A 14144-nucleotide genomic window follows, 5' to 3' on the forward strand; every position below is an offset into this window, starting at 1 on the left:
ATCGATTACATGTTTTAGGATGACCCACCTAACTACTGTAAGCAGTAAAGAGCTAAAGTACCTTCTAGAAATTGTATTTGTAGCTGGGCGGCAGTGGTGTACACCTTTAAATCCAGCACTTGGGAGGCAGAGGCAGGCGGATTTCTGAGTCTACAAAGTGAGTTCCAGGACAGCCAGGGCTATACAGAGAAACCTATCTCAAAAAAACAAAAACAAAAATAAACTGTATTTGTTTATTTTCCTACGCACACAGCAATATTATTCCACAAGCTCACATAGCCCTAATGAGCTGCTATGTAAGTCCGTGGTGGATTTTTTTGTTTTTAATGATCTGAGTGCTTCCTCCTTGCCAAACGCTATCAACAAATACATGTATGAATATTAGAGACTTCCAAGTCAGGGTTTCTCAGCCTTGGCACTAGTACCATTTGAGGCCAGGAAATTCTTTCTTTGAATTCTTTCTTTTGAAATCTACCCTATGCACTGTAAACTGTTGGGCACCCACTACATAATAGATACCCAAGAGATGGTTTCCCAAGTCTGCCCAATGACCCTATGAGACACAAAAATCCATATTTCCCAGCCAAAGGTATTTAAGAATGTGGGCAAACACAATTTAAAATGGGAGGCTGTACTAATTTATTGGATCTGTTCAAAGCTTTGGTTAGTGGGAAGAATCTTAATCCACAATAAAAGGCATGTCAACCCTATTCCATGTCTTCCTTCCCCTACTACAGACAACGTTGCACTTCTACAACTTGTATCTACTTGCTTGCTCTCACTCACAGAAACACAAACCCAGGGCTCCCCATGCCGCCTTTGCTGAGAAGGGGGCCTGCCAAATGCAGGGACCACACTTTGCCCTTTCAGGGATCCCAGGATGCTCTATAGGAACTTGACTCACAGCCAAGACAAGTTCATCTTTTCCACTGGCACCGAATCTGCTTCCTCCATGCTCCTAAACTGTGAACTGCCAGAAACAGTGCAGTCCCATCCCAATATCCAGAGCTCCATGTTCTTCCAGGCTTCATCCACACACAAACCCTTTGTGTTCTTTTCTTCCTCTATCTTTTAACCTTCTACCTAGTCATTTCAGACTCCCTGCTTTTCATGGGGTCCATCCTGACACTCTCTGTTCTGCCATAGAACCCTGCATTTGCGAGAGTTAATCTTTCCCTCTTTCCTTGTATACTATGAGCTCCTTGGAAATGGAGTCCACTGTTATCCTATCCCCAGCATACAGAGTAAGGCCAGTAGCAAGGTGCCCAGTTAAAGCTTGAAGAATGATCCAAGAGCTTCAAAAGGCACATCCTGGCAAACCCCAAGGTGCTTATGTGACGTAAACTTCAGTACCACTACCCTGACTGCCCATGACAGAAACTCAGTGGCAAGGAAAATAAACCTGACTGAAATGCCAAGCCCAATGAGGATAGAGAGAGCCTGTCTCATCATATAGTTCCCTAGTGCCATGGGAACTATTGGGTCAAATGGTAACTCTCTCCTCTAATTCAACCAGTCTGCAGCAAGGCAGAAAGGCAGAAAAATTGGAGCCTTATCAAAAGATTTAAAAAACACCTTTAAAAGTAACTGTCTTCTATCCCAAAGCTTTTGTCCATTAATCTGTTTTAAATCCGATATTTACAAAGCATTCATTTTGACAAAATAAACTAAGCTTTCTTGTACTACACATTTATCTCGCTTTATCATAAAGCCAGTCAGCATTATCTCTATAGGACTGTGGTATGATAAATGTGTAGAATATTGTTCCCATCACAAAATGGCATTGAATGTGCCAGTGCGGATCTTAAATAAAGAACTCTTACCCACAAAACAACTGCCTGTTTCAGGTCACAAGGAGCCATGGTTCAAAATAACTCCCCTTCCTTCTTCCAAATCCCCACTGTGTATTAAAAATGCATTTAAATAATTCAAATCTAAATTTAAAAACTTGGGTGATTGGGTAAAAATATCTAAGTTTTATATTTAACTAATGAAGGCTAAGCTTCTACAGAGAAGCATTGAAAGCCCCAGATAAGTATCTGTGGTGTGGATTAACAATAATGCAAAAGGATATTCCAATTTCTATGTCAACATTAATTAGTGCCCCGCTCCAACATCTCCGTGCCTTTGTTTTAATTTAAATGTAAATTCGAGCGAGTTTTATATTTTATATCCTCTCTACTCTTATTTACAAATACGATAAGAAGGACACAGCAGCAGAGAATGGGTCTTCCCACGTGCCAATTACCATGATACTGCATAATTATTATGGGATAAAGATTAAGCAGGTAAAGCTAAAAAGCCCTAATGGAAACATTCAGATGGTCAGGTGGAAAGGAAACAGATGCTCATCCCAGCTAAAGCTTAAAGCTTCTATGCTCCCTTGGTGACTTCGATTCAATAGATATTCGTTGAACGTGGTCATTTACCTCAGAATGCTAGGTGTGCAGAGACAGAGCAAGAGGACAGTATCAGTGTTCTTTCAGGATGCTGCTTGGTAGTCTCTAGCAAAAATGTTACATTGACATTGCATATTACTACATCTAACAGCATGCTATCTAATATGAAGCTTTGCACCAGACATACCCATCTCAAGCACCCTTGCCACGTGTGGGTCATCCCCTCTCCTTAGAGGCAAACCATTTGCATCACCACAGAAGTTCCTGCTCAACAGAATGTCATAGACTATAATCCACTGCCAAATAATTGAATGGCTGTCATCACTCACTGGTCCTAAAATGCTTGAAAGATCAGTTATGTGGCTGGCCTGAGAGTGTGTTGGATTTCCCACGGACACAACCAAAATGCTCACGAATGAAGGAATAGCTAAGTTACAGCCAGTTCTTTCAATGGAATTCTGTGGACTACTTAAAAATCCAAGTTAAATCAATACATATAAGCACACAGATACCAACAATCCAATACTGTTGGAAGAAACTAGGTGGACCTAAAAAGTTAAACAAATCACTTACTGATACTGCAATCTAGACCAAAGGCTACAGCCTATCGCCAAAATGTATAGATATACCAAAAATGCACTAAATATTAAAATTACTCCAAGGGTGAAAGCCAAAGATGGGGGTTTGGGTGTTTATGTACTGCCTTTAGAGAGGTGGGGAGATATCTAGGGGTATTCATATACTTTCTTTGTGGGTGAGATTTGGGGTGTTCATATATTTCCTTTACCAAGATGGCAGGGACAACAGGAATCATGATGTCAGTAGTTTTAAAGTGCCATCAAAAGTGCTGAATCATGCAAAACATTATATATAAAACTTCTAATCCAAAGATGCGAGGCTAGACAGGATGTAAAAATAGTCCATATTATGATTCACTGCTTCCTTTAGAAGAAGTTACAAGCCCACAGAGACAAAGGTAGTTGTTATCTTCAACAATTAGTTGGGATGAGTCAGTTCTCTGTCAAGCTAAAACTAGTTTGTGGCTAACCTGTGCAGAAAAGTGAAAAATATTGTTTTTCAAACCATCATGAGGGTATGCACATAGCAATTTATAGAAAAATTGGTATGGGGAAAAACAAAACCACATAGATAGATATGTGAAGTACAGAGGAATTTAGTAAGTTGGCCTTGCATCCTGGGAAGGAGGGCAATGATCTTGGAGCAGGGATGGGTGGAAATCAATACGTTCTGGGTTGGCTAAAGCAGAGAAAACGAAAACATAGTAACATATGGGAAGCTTTCTTGAGCATGAAACAGAATCTGGAGCTCAGCTTACAGACTGGTCACTTAAGTGTGGTTTTAACATGGAAGTCACAGGTCCACTCTGTTTTACAGAAGATCTATTCTGGGTATGGAATGGAAACGGAAGATGAAGAATCGGGAATCCAGTAAACTATACATACATTGGTCCCTAGAGTATGAAATTAGCAAGTGTGGGCTGAGAAAAGGTGAATCCATGTGAGGGGCAGAAAGGAGAGAAAACGCACAGGACTTGAAATAGTTCAGGGAGAAGATAAAGATTCTCTATGCTCCTGAATGAGAATAGAGGAACTGCCTGTAGTGGTGGCATACGCCTGTAGGATTTGCTACAGAGGCAGAGGCAGGAGAATAAAGGAACTTGGTGAGTATATAAGTTGTTTTTTTTTTTATTATTTAAACAATTATATTAGATATTTTCTTCATTTACAATTCACATGCTATCCTGAAAGTCCCTTATACCCTCCTCCTGCCCTGCTCCCCAACCCACCCACTCCTGCTTCCTGGCCCTGGCATTCCCCTGTATTGGGGCATATAATCTTTGCAAGACTAAGGGTCTCTCCTCCCAATGAGGGCCGATTAGGCCATCTTCTGCTACATATGCAGCTAGAGACACAGCTCTGGGAGTACTGGTTAGTTCATATTGTTGTTCCTCCTATGGGGTTGGAGACCCCTTCAGCTCCTTGGGTACTTTCTCTAGCTCCTCCATTGGGGGCCACATGTTCCACCCAATAGATGAGAGCATCCACTTCTGTATTTCTCAGGCATTGGCATAGCCTCACAAGAGACAGCTATATCAGGGTCATGTCAGCAAAATCTTGCTGGCATATGCAACAGTGTCTGCGTTTGGTGGTTGATCATGGTATGAATCCTCAGATGGGGCAGTCTCTGCATGGTCCTTACTTCTGTCTCAGCTCCAAACATTGTCTCTGTAACTCGTTCCATAGGTATTTTGTTCCCCATTCTTAGGAGGGCTGAAGTATCCATACTTTTGGCTTCCTTCTTCTTGAGATTCATGTGTTTTGCAAATTGTATCTTGGGTATTCTAAGTTTCTGGGCTAATATCCACTTATCAGTGAGTGCATATCATGTGAGTTCTTTTGTGATTGGGTCACCTCACTCAGGATGATATCCTCCAGATACATCCATTTGTCTGAGAATTTCATAAATTCATTGTTTTTAATAGCTGTGTAGTACTCCATTGTGTAAATGTACCACATTTTCTGTATCCATTCCTCTGTTGAGGGGCATCTGGGTTCTTTCCAGCTTTTATGGCTATTATAAATAAGGCTGCTATGAACATAGTGGAGCATGTGTCCTTATTACCAGTTGGAGCATCTTCTGGGTATATGCCCAGGAGAGATATTGCAGGATCCTCCAGTAGTACTATGTCCAATTTTCTGTGGAACTGCCAAACTGATTTCCACAGTGGTTGTACCAGCTTACAGTCCCACAACCAATGGAGGAGTGTTTGTCTTCCTCTACATCCACACCAGCGTCTGCTGTCACCTGAGTTTTTGATCTTAGCCATTCTGACTGGTGTAAGGTGAAATCTCAGGGTTGTTTTGATTTGCATTTCCCTGATGATTAAGGATGTTTAACATTTCTTTAGGTGCTTCTCAACCATTTGGGATTCCTCAGTTGAGAATTCTTTGTTCAGCTCTGTACCCCATTTTTAATAGGGTTATTTGGTTTTCTGGAGTCTAACTTCTTGAGTTCTTTGTATATACTGGACATTAGCCCTCTACCAGATTTAGAACTGTTAAAGATCTTTTCCCAATCTGTTGGTTGCCTTTTTGTGTTTTTGACAGTATCCTTTGTCTTACAGAAATTTTGCAATTTTATGAGGTCCTATTTGTTAATTCTTGACAGTATCCTTTGTCTTACAGAAATTTTGCAATTTTATGAGGTCCTATTTGTTAATTCTTGGTCTTACAGTATAAGCCATTGGTGTTGTGTTCAGGAATTTTTCCCCTGTGCCCATATCTTTGTGACTTTTCCCCACTTTCTCCTCTATAAGTTTCAATGTCTCTGGTTTTATATGGAGGTCAAAAATCCACCAGTGAACTCCTAAACCTGATAAACAACTTCAGTGAAGTAGCTGGATATAAAATTAAACAAATCAGTAACCTTTCTCTACACAAAGGATAAACAGGCTGAGAAAGAAATTAGGGAAACAACACCCTTCTCAATAGTCACAAATAACATAAAATACCTGGGTGTGACTCTAACTAAGGAAGTGAAAGATCTGTATGATAAGAACTTCAAGTCTCTAAAGAAAGAAATTGAGGAAGATCTCAGAAGATGGAAAGATCTCCCATGCTCATGGATTGGCAGGATTAATATAGTAAAAATGGCTATCTTGCCAAAAGCAATCCACAGATTCAATGCAATCCCCATCAAAATTCCAACTCAATTCTTCACCAAGTTAGAAAGGGCAATTTGCAAATTCATCTGGAATAACAAAAAACCTAGGATAACAAAAACTATTCTCAACAATAAAAGAACCTCTGGGGGAATCACCATGCCTGACTTAAAGCTTTACTACAGAGCAATTGTGATTAAAAACTGCATGGTACTGGTACAGTGACAGACAGGTAAATCAATGGAATAGAATTTGAAGACCCAGAAATGAACTTACACACCTATGGTCACAAGTGATCTTTGACAAAGTAGCAAAAACCATCAACCATCAAGCATTTTCAACAAATGGTACTGGCTCAACTGGTGGTTATCATGTAGAAGAATGCAAATTGATCCATTCTTATCTCCTTGTAATATGTTTGTTAATGCTTTAAAAATATCTAACAGTGCATTTTGATTATATTCACCAACAGTCCACACTGGTACTGTCCCAGGTTCATCCCCAACCTTCCTAACTTTGTTTCCACTTATTGTTGTTACTTACACTTACTGATTCCTGCTTGTACTACCCACATACACTCTCAGCCTGAGCCCACCCACTGAGCCTGGTGAACCAAATATCCAACCACTCCTTTTGAAAAATTTCTCTTCCTCCACAAGGAAGCCATCAACTTGTTAAGAGCTCCTCCTCAGGTAAAGGTAGGGGATGCTGAGTCCGCCCTGAGTCCATGCTAGAACGTTGACTGGCTTGATCCTGTTCAGACAACCATAGTTGCTCTGGTTTGAGTGCAAAGGTCCTGTCACAAAAAGAAGGCATTCTTTGGCTTCTTCCTAACCCGACCTCTGGCTCTCACAACCTTTCCACTTCCTTTTTCACAATGTTCCCTGAGCCTTGGGGCACAAGTGAGGGTCTGGATGTAATACAGGTTGGTGGAGCACTCCTCTGACTGACAAAGTGCAGTGACTGACTCTCTGTGTTAAGTATAGTGAAGTGTCTGCTTGTTTTTTTTCTTTTAAATGTTAAAGATTTACTTGTCTACAATCCTTTGTCACTAAGTAGACAGCAATGAAAGCTCCTTGATGTACCATGAGGTTATTCACCTTGTCATATGTGTCCTACTGGATGAGAAAATTCACATCCCGAACTACAGAAATCATACAACCTATGATTCTCAGGATGCACATGAAGTGGGTCTGTTAGGTAATAGACAAGGTATGTATGCTTTTAATCTGAATTAAGCAATACAATCGGACCCCAGGGTTTCCGGTAAGGAACTGTCAAGAGGAAAGTTTCCCTTTGCACTTTCCTCCTTCTAAACATGGCTGATGAGCTCAACATACACAGTGACCACCCATTGCATGAAGGTAAGGACATCTCTGTGTTTGGGGTTGAGGAGTTGAGTCAGTTACTTACGCTAACTGTGCAGTAAGATGTGACATTAAGAATCTGACTGTTAGTGTCTTCACTGCTGACCTTTTAACAGGCATCTAAAGGGCTCCTGGGCCTTCGATGGCCAGGTTCGTGGAGCCTCCAGACAACTGTAGAGGGAGAACCATATAGCTCTTCCTCTGAGGAATAAAATGTGATTCCAACAAGGTGCCTGCTGCAAGAGCCTGGGACTCAGAATCAATGCCAGGACTCCACCTACAACCCTCAATGGTCATTCCTCTTACAAACATGCTCTCTCTCACACATAAGCTATCAGCACAGTAGTCCTATCTACTAAGGGACTTGAAGACAATCAGGGAATAATACATGATCCCAAACTATTGTCAGGAAACTTGATCCAAAGGTGATTCATAGCTGTTTCTTGAAAGTATGGGCTGGAAAAGTGGCTCCCTGGTTAAAAGTACTTGCTGATCTTATAGAGAAGACCTAAGTTCAGTTCCCAGCACCCACATGAAACTCTAACTATGAAGATTCTAGCACCCTCTTCTGACCTCTACTGGGACCACATGCACATAGTGCACATACATATATGCCAGCAAACCATTCATGCAATTACATTTTTAAAAAAACAATTTTTTAAAACATAAAAACTACAAGGAATAAAAAATTATTAGTAACAAAGGGGATATCACTGTATAACACTAAGCAGAAAATAAAATAACACACTGCCAGTTCTAAGTATAGTCACCTCTCCATATATATTGACAAAACATCCTTGGACTTAATTGATCACAGATAGAACACATGTGCATTGATAATATACAGACTTTCTGTCTCCATAAAATATAAGACACTCACTGCATATATAGGGTTTGCTATACTATAGTATTTCAGGAATTATAAGAAATTACTTCAAGTATACAAGAGGATGCATAGAGGTGATCAATAAAATCCATCACTTTTAAATAAAAGTTTTAAACCTCCATGGATATTTGGAGGCATCTGCAAGGGCAAGAAGAGAGACTCTGAAGAAAGAAGTGCTTGATCTACATGGCATTTGGAAATAGATGAACAAAGAGGCTTTAAAGCACACACACGCACACACATGAGAGAGAGTCCCCTTAAGAGAGATTATTAAAGACCTGCCTTATTTATCAAGAGATTTTGAAACTTGTATTTCTGTTAAGTTTTGGACAGATACTTACCTCAAAGCACCCTAGATTTCTACAGATTGATTTTTAGCCCTTTCAAAGTACTAGAGAGATTGACTGGAAAGGTCTTACCTTCAACACAAGAAGGCTGTGCCCGAGTTGTGCCAGCCACCTGGCCTGGGAAGCAGGAACATTTGACCGTCTGAGAGCGCTCCTCTATGCGGTTCTTATTGCAGCAGCGGTGCACGGCGACCACCTCGCAGGTACCTGGCTTGATCAGGTGGTGACCTGGGAGGTAATGAGAAAGCACATGGACCAGGTGCCGTTAAAGCAGAGCAAAATGACCAAGAACTTAGTGTCACTGTGACTACTGTATTGTTCTCAAGTTCCATGCTGTCCCCACCCAATATGTTATGCTTATGATATCTTGATAATATTTCCATTTGATGATATTTCAAAGTAATATAAAATTAGTAAGAAAAGTGATGGCTCCTCTAGAGTCTCAGCTACAAAATTCCTGTTGTTATTTTACATTCATGACGGGGCCCCGGAGATGTTGCTGAAATTAAGATTGCTGATTGGTTGATTTTAGAGGAGCATACCCTAGCTTATGTTGATAGAAATTGAATCTCTTGAGCCCTTAAAAGCTGAAAGATTGAAAGAATACATGGGGTTAAGGACTATTACTGGCTTACAGATGGAGGCAGCAACATGTGGATGAACTAGAGGCATCTATCTTATCAAACATGAATTCCACCAAGAACCTGAAAGAGTCTGAAGCCAATTTGGCCCTCCAGGCTTCCTAAAGGACTGCAGCCCTATTGATAGCTTGACAGTATCTTCTCAGTCACGAGACCCTTGGGAGATAATCAGCCAAATCCAGACTTCTCATCTTCTAGGATGAGATGTTGATTTGATGGCAATGTGTTAGAGCAGCAATAGGAAACTAACTGTTTACTCAGATTTACCAGTTTACATTTTACTACATTTGACACATCCTTCATGACCTGTCTCACTGATACTCATTTACGCCTCAAGACATCAGTGCATATTTACTTAAAATAGACATCCTTGTATAATTAGTCAGATAACCTTCTGATTAATGCTGTCATGCAATATCTACACATGCAGGTAGTCCCAGCAATGCCCTATGTCTCCCCTGCCCAGATTCTCCTAAGGAAGTGTGCCTCACATTCGCTTGTTACAGGCTAGTTAGCTCCCTTGTATTAGAACCTGTTCCTCAATCTTTTTTGACCTTAACATCATTAAAAGAACACATGGAAGTCACTTTATAAAGTTCTCTCCTGTTGTTGTTGTTGTTGTTTGTGGTGTTGTTTTGGTTTTGATGTGTGTGTGTGTGTGTGTGTGTGTGTGTGTGTGTGTGTGTGTGATTCTTCCCCTTAATAAGATTCAAGTCATTCATTTTTAGCCAAGAACTTTGGTAGCAACTTCGTATTCTCCTACCAAGAATCACATGATGCCCTGCTATTTCATTCTTGCAATGTTAGCTTTAATCACCTGTATCTTTCCGGCTTCTTTGTTGTGAGACTCTATTTTCTCTAAAAACTTAATATACATTTTGAGAAGAGAAATATTGAAATTACACACATCTTATTATCAGCCCCTAATCCTCTCATTTTAGAACCCACTGATGATTTATACCTGAATCAATCATTAATTTGATGGTTTTAAGACTGACTCTCTATCAGTATTCAAATTGCTCTGAATCTGCACAGAAGGACACCCTTCACACTTGACATGTATTGTTTTGACATGGATCTCTATATTCTTAAACAATTTACTAAGCTTATGGCTCACAGGTATATTCTAGGCATGCCATTCTCCCCAGCTCTCCTCATTTCTCTAGCCGTGATGACTTTTAAGAACTGGTCAAACTTAGAAGCCATGACATTCATATGTAGGTTTAGTCATTACTCCACTGGAGTAATCTGGACTCTGTTAGTGCACATATGTACATAGACATGGCATGAGTCTGTGCAGAAATCAAGTTTCAGTCAAGTGTCACAAGTCCATGCTACCCCCTCCTGTACTTGTCTCTCTATTACTAACAATAATGACAAACCTAACTCCCATAGTCCACACTGGAACAGAATGGATACCAGGCTTGTTTTCACCACCAGTCGTGTGTAGCAGAAACAGTGCCAGGTTATGTCAAAGGAAAAGAAGCTTCCATTCCTGGTGATTGCATCCCTCACTTAGGGATAACTATGGTGTAAGCAAATAAATTCTATGACCAAGATCTATGTAGATGAGCCTGCAAAGCAAAGCTGCTCTAGTCACCCTTACCCCCACCCCCACCCCTACCCCTACCCCACCCCTACACCTACCCCTACCGGTCTGTGTGACTACAGTACACCATATAGAACTGAAGATTGTCATTCATTTTTTTTCTGATGAAATAGTTGTAACTGAACTTGGAAATATTAGAGCCAGATCGCCAAATGTAACCATACTCAAGACTAGGGATTCGACACAGATCCTGGGCAAGGGCATCAGCATTCCAACCATGAAAACAACAGTGTGCCTTACTATATTATTAAATGATCCTAGAGAGTCCATAATGAAGGCAACTCTATGCTTCATTTAGAAACTGAAAGAAAAATGCTTTAATAACTTCCTAGAAAAGTTAACAAGTAATTTCGACCTTTAGTAATAACATGGTCTGCTTGGTGCTCTGTTGCTGTTTGGATAACTACACACAAACACAAATGCATTATCTTCTCGTCAAGCTTAGAATTGTTCCAGACCTCCCAGAATGATCACTTCCTCTGACTCGGGCTTATATTTACTTATACAAACCAATCTATTGTGCTTCCTTGCTTTTAAGACTTACTATATTATCTTTTAACCTGAAAGAAAATAGCACAGCAAATAACATCCTGCAATCATAATTGACACTATTTAAAGTCCTTAGGAGTACCCAATTCAGACTATGTCTGAAAATTTGATGGCATCTCAGACTTGATTAAATATGGCAGGCACTGTTGTAAATGTTTTACAAATATCCTGTGTGATCTAATAAAAATGTTGTGAGATAGGAATTATTCTTCGTCCAGTTATATTTCTTAACAAACTATATAAAAATTGTCTCACCCAAAGATCACATAAAGACATGACTTGCGTTTGAATCTCACCTCTTTACAGTCTGTATAGGATGGAAGAAAATGATGCCCCTGCCTCAACCATTCATACAGCATATGTCAGCATTCTACCGAAATTTAGTTTCCTACTTGATGAGAGTGTTTGTGTGACTCCAGACACACATGGGTTCTGGAAATATGTGTTGTTGTGACACTGGACCTTAATCTCTGCTTAAATTTGTTTCATTCCTCTCCAGTCTCCCAGTGCAGAAGGTAACACTCCTGAACAAGTATCAGCAAAAGAACCCAGCACTGGCTGTACCCAGAATTTACTAATTGCAGTTGCTTAACCACTTCACTTAAAGCAAGGTCTCCAGAGAAGTAGGACAGAAAGGATGTACACAGGGAAAAGAGGTCCACTATCTACAAATGACCACCCTGACACTCAGCCGAAAGCCATGCTTCAGTTCCAGACTAAGGGCAGAAAAAGATGCCCAGGCTCAAAAGCAAATCAGTAAGGATTTTTTTTCTAAAGATTGGCCTTTTTATTCTCTTTTGAGCCTTCAGTGAGCTGGCTATGCCTGTACACACTGCAAAAGATGAACAAGTTAGACTATAAACTCAAATAAGCATGCTCACTAACTCCCCAGGAATAGCACTGGATCAAGTGTCTCAGCATCCTTTGGGGAAGTCAAGTTACCACAGAGAACTCAACACCATGAATGTCATCAGACTCTGTATGATATACACTGATGTTTGATGGAGGGAAACATGATCATTGACACAAACTTGTGGCTTTCATAGTAAACTTACCTCTAAAATGCGCAGGACCCATGCCTGATATGTAACCCCAATAGCAAGGCTGTATCAAGCAAGCTCACTTCTAACACAGAGAAGTTTCCCCCTTCAATAAGAGAGACATATTCTCATGGATGAGGTCCATGTGAAAACTTCAGTCAATGTTAAGAATGTAGTGATAAGTGACTGGCTATACATGCAACTTCTCAGGAGATTTAAAAGTTTGAGCATGGGTTGGGGGAGAGAAGATGGAGTAATCCAAAAGTAGGGCTATTTCCTGGAGGGGCACTGGATAAAAATAAAATAAAACCCAACCCCCTTTACCCTGCCTGTGGAACTTTGTCAGTTGCTAGGCTGTTTCCCTTTGTGCTTTGTCTGTATGGATAGATATAGATGTATTTATTTCTTTTCATTTTACCCAAACCTATGTACAGTATACAATGACCAACCAGACTACAGAACTAGTAGCTCTCCATGCTCTCTAAGACATGTCATTGAGGTGGGGAAACTTGAAACTGTTAAGTAATTCTTTTCCACACCTCTGAAGTCACATTCAAAGCTTGCATATTTTCTTCTCAAAAGAGGAGACTTAAGATATTGGCAGAACTGTAAAATGAAAGAAGCCTCTTCCCTCGCTCACCAGAATAGTTAATGTGCACAGCACTATTAAAGGGGTTATGATAATCCTTGCGATAAAAATTGATTGCTTCAGGATTGCTATGGAGGGTGGATTAGCTCCATCTGAAGAGTAAATAGCTTAAACACATATCAGGGCTTTTTTATTGTTATTAAATATGCCTTTAAGAAATTTTTCAAACAACATGGAAAATACTCATTTGTCCCAGGCAAGCAAGGCTGTTCTGCTGTGAAATGGATAAACTATAAAGCCACATATACAACAGAACTTCTGCTGAAGTGTTGAAAGCCAGAACAGAGGGAGGACTTGGACTGGGATGGCTTCCTCTTGCTACTGTTTTCACAAAACCCTTTCCTGTGGAATCTTCTCCCCTCGCCCTCCCGGCCACTGCTCAAAAATACACCCTCAAAGAGAAGTCACACTCTCCAGCCATCCTCTCAGAAGACATAGCTCACACCTGGTCTTCTATTTGGCATTTCTCTTCATGGAAGCAGAACCAAGGAGAGGGAGACAAATACAAAATTTTAGCACATGAAATCAAAGGAAAGACGCAGAAGATTATCAGTGCCTGTGGCAAAAACACGGCCAGTATCCCCAAGTAGTTTCTTTATGTTTATTATAAACCCATCCCAAAGTAATGTGTTTATGTAAAAAAAAAAGCACACATTCCAGTGCAGAAGCAAAGACTCCAATCATCATTAGCTGGATTTGATCAATACCTAAAGGAGACAAACATCTACTGAGTCCCTCCAGGTTCTCTACCAGCTCTTAAGGACAGAGAATTAAAGAAGCAATGCCTTTCAAAGCCCTGGGTACAAATGGGCGTATCCTCATCTCAGGTAACAAGGCAAAGAGATGGGGACGTACAGAGTTGTAAAAGCTGAGATGCACAATGTCAGCTCCCAGATTTAGTGATTGGGTCTCTTAGAACTCATATGTATGTAGTAAATTATACACACACACACACACACACACACACACACACAC

At 40.4% G+C, this 14144-nt stretch overlaps 1 protein-coding gene across 3 annotated transcripts in view; it reads right to left on the reverse strand.

Annotated features, from left to right (window-relative positions):
* Tafa4 (TAFA chemokine like family member 4) overlaps positions 1-14144 on the reverse strand; it is a 229206-nt gene that overhangs the window by 23801 nt on the left and 191261 nt on the right. For all 3 annotated transcript variants that reach the window (XM_017321648.2, XM_030255465.1, NM_177233.5), the window contains one exon: positions 8754-8909. In XM_017321648.2, coding sequence (XP_017177137.1) covers positions 8754-8909 — 156 coding nt within the window. The remainder of the gene's footprint in view (positions 1-8753; positions 8910-14144) is intronic.

The sequence above is a fragment of the Mus musculus genome, chromosome 6 (assembly GCF_000001635.26).
Source record: "Mus musculus strain C57BL/6J chromosome 6, GRCm38.p6 C57BL/6J".
NCBI lineage: Eukaryota > Metazoa > Chordata > Mammalia > Rodentia > Muridae > Mus > Mus musculus.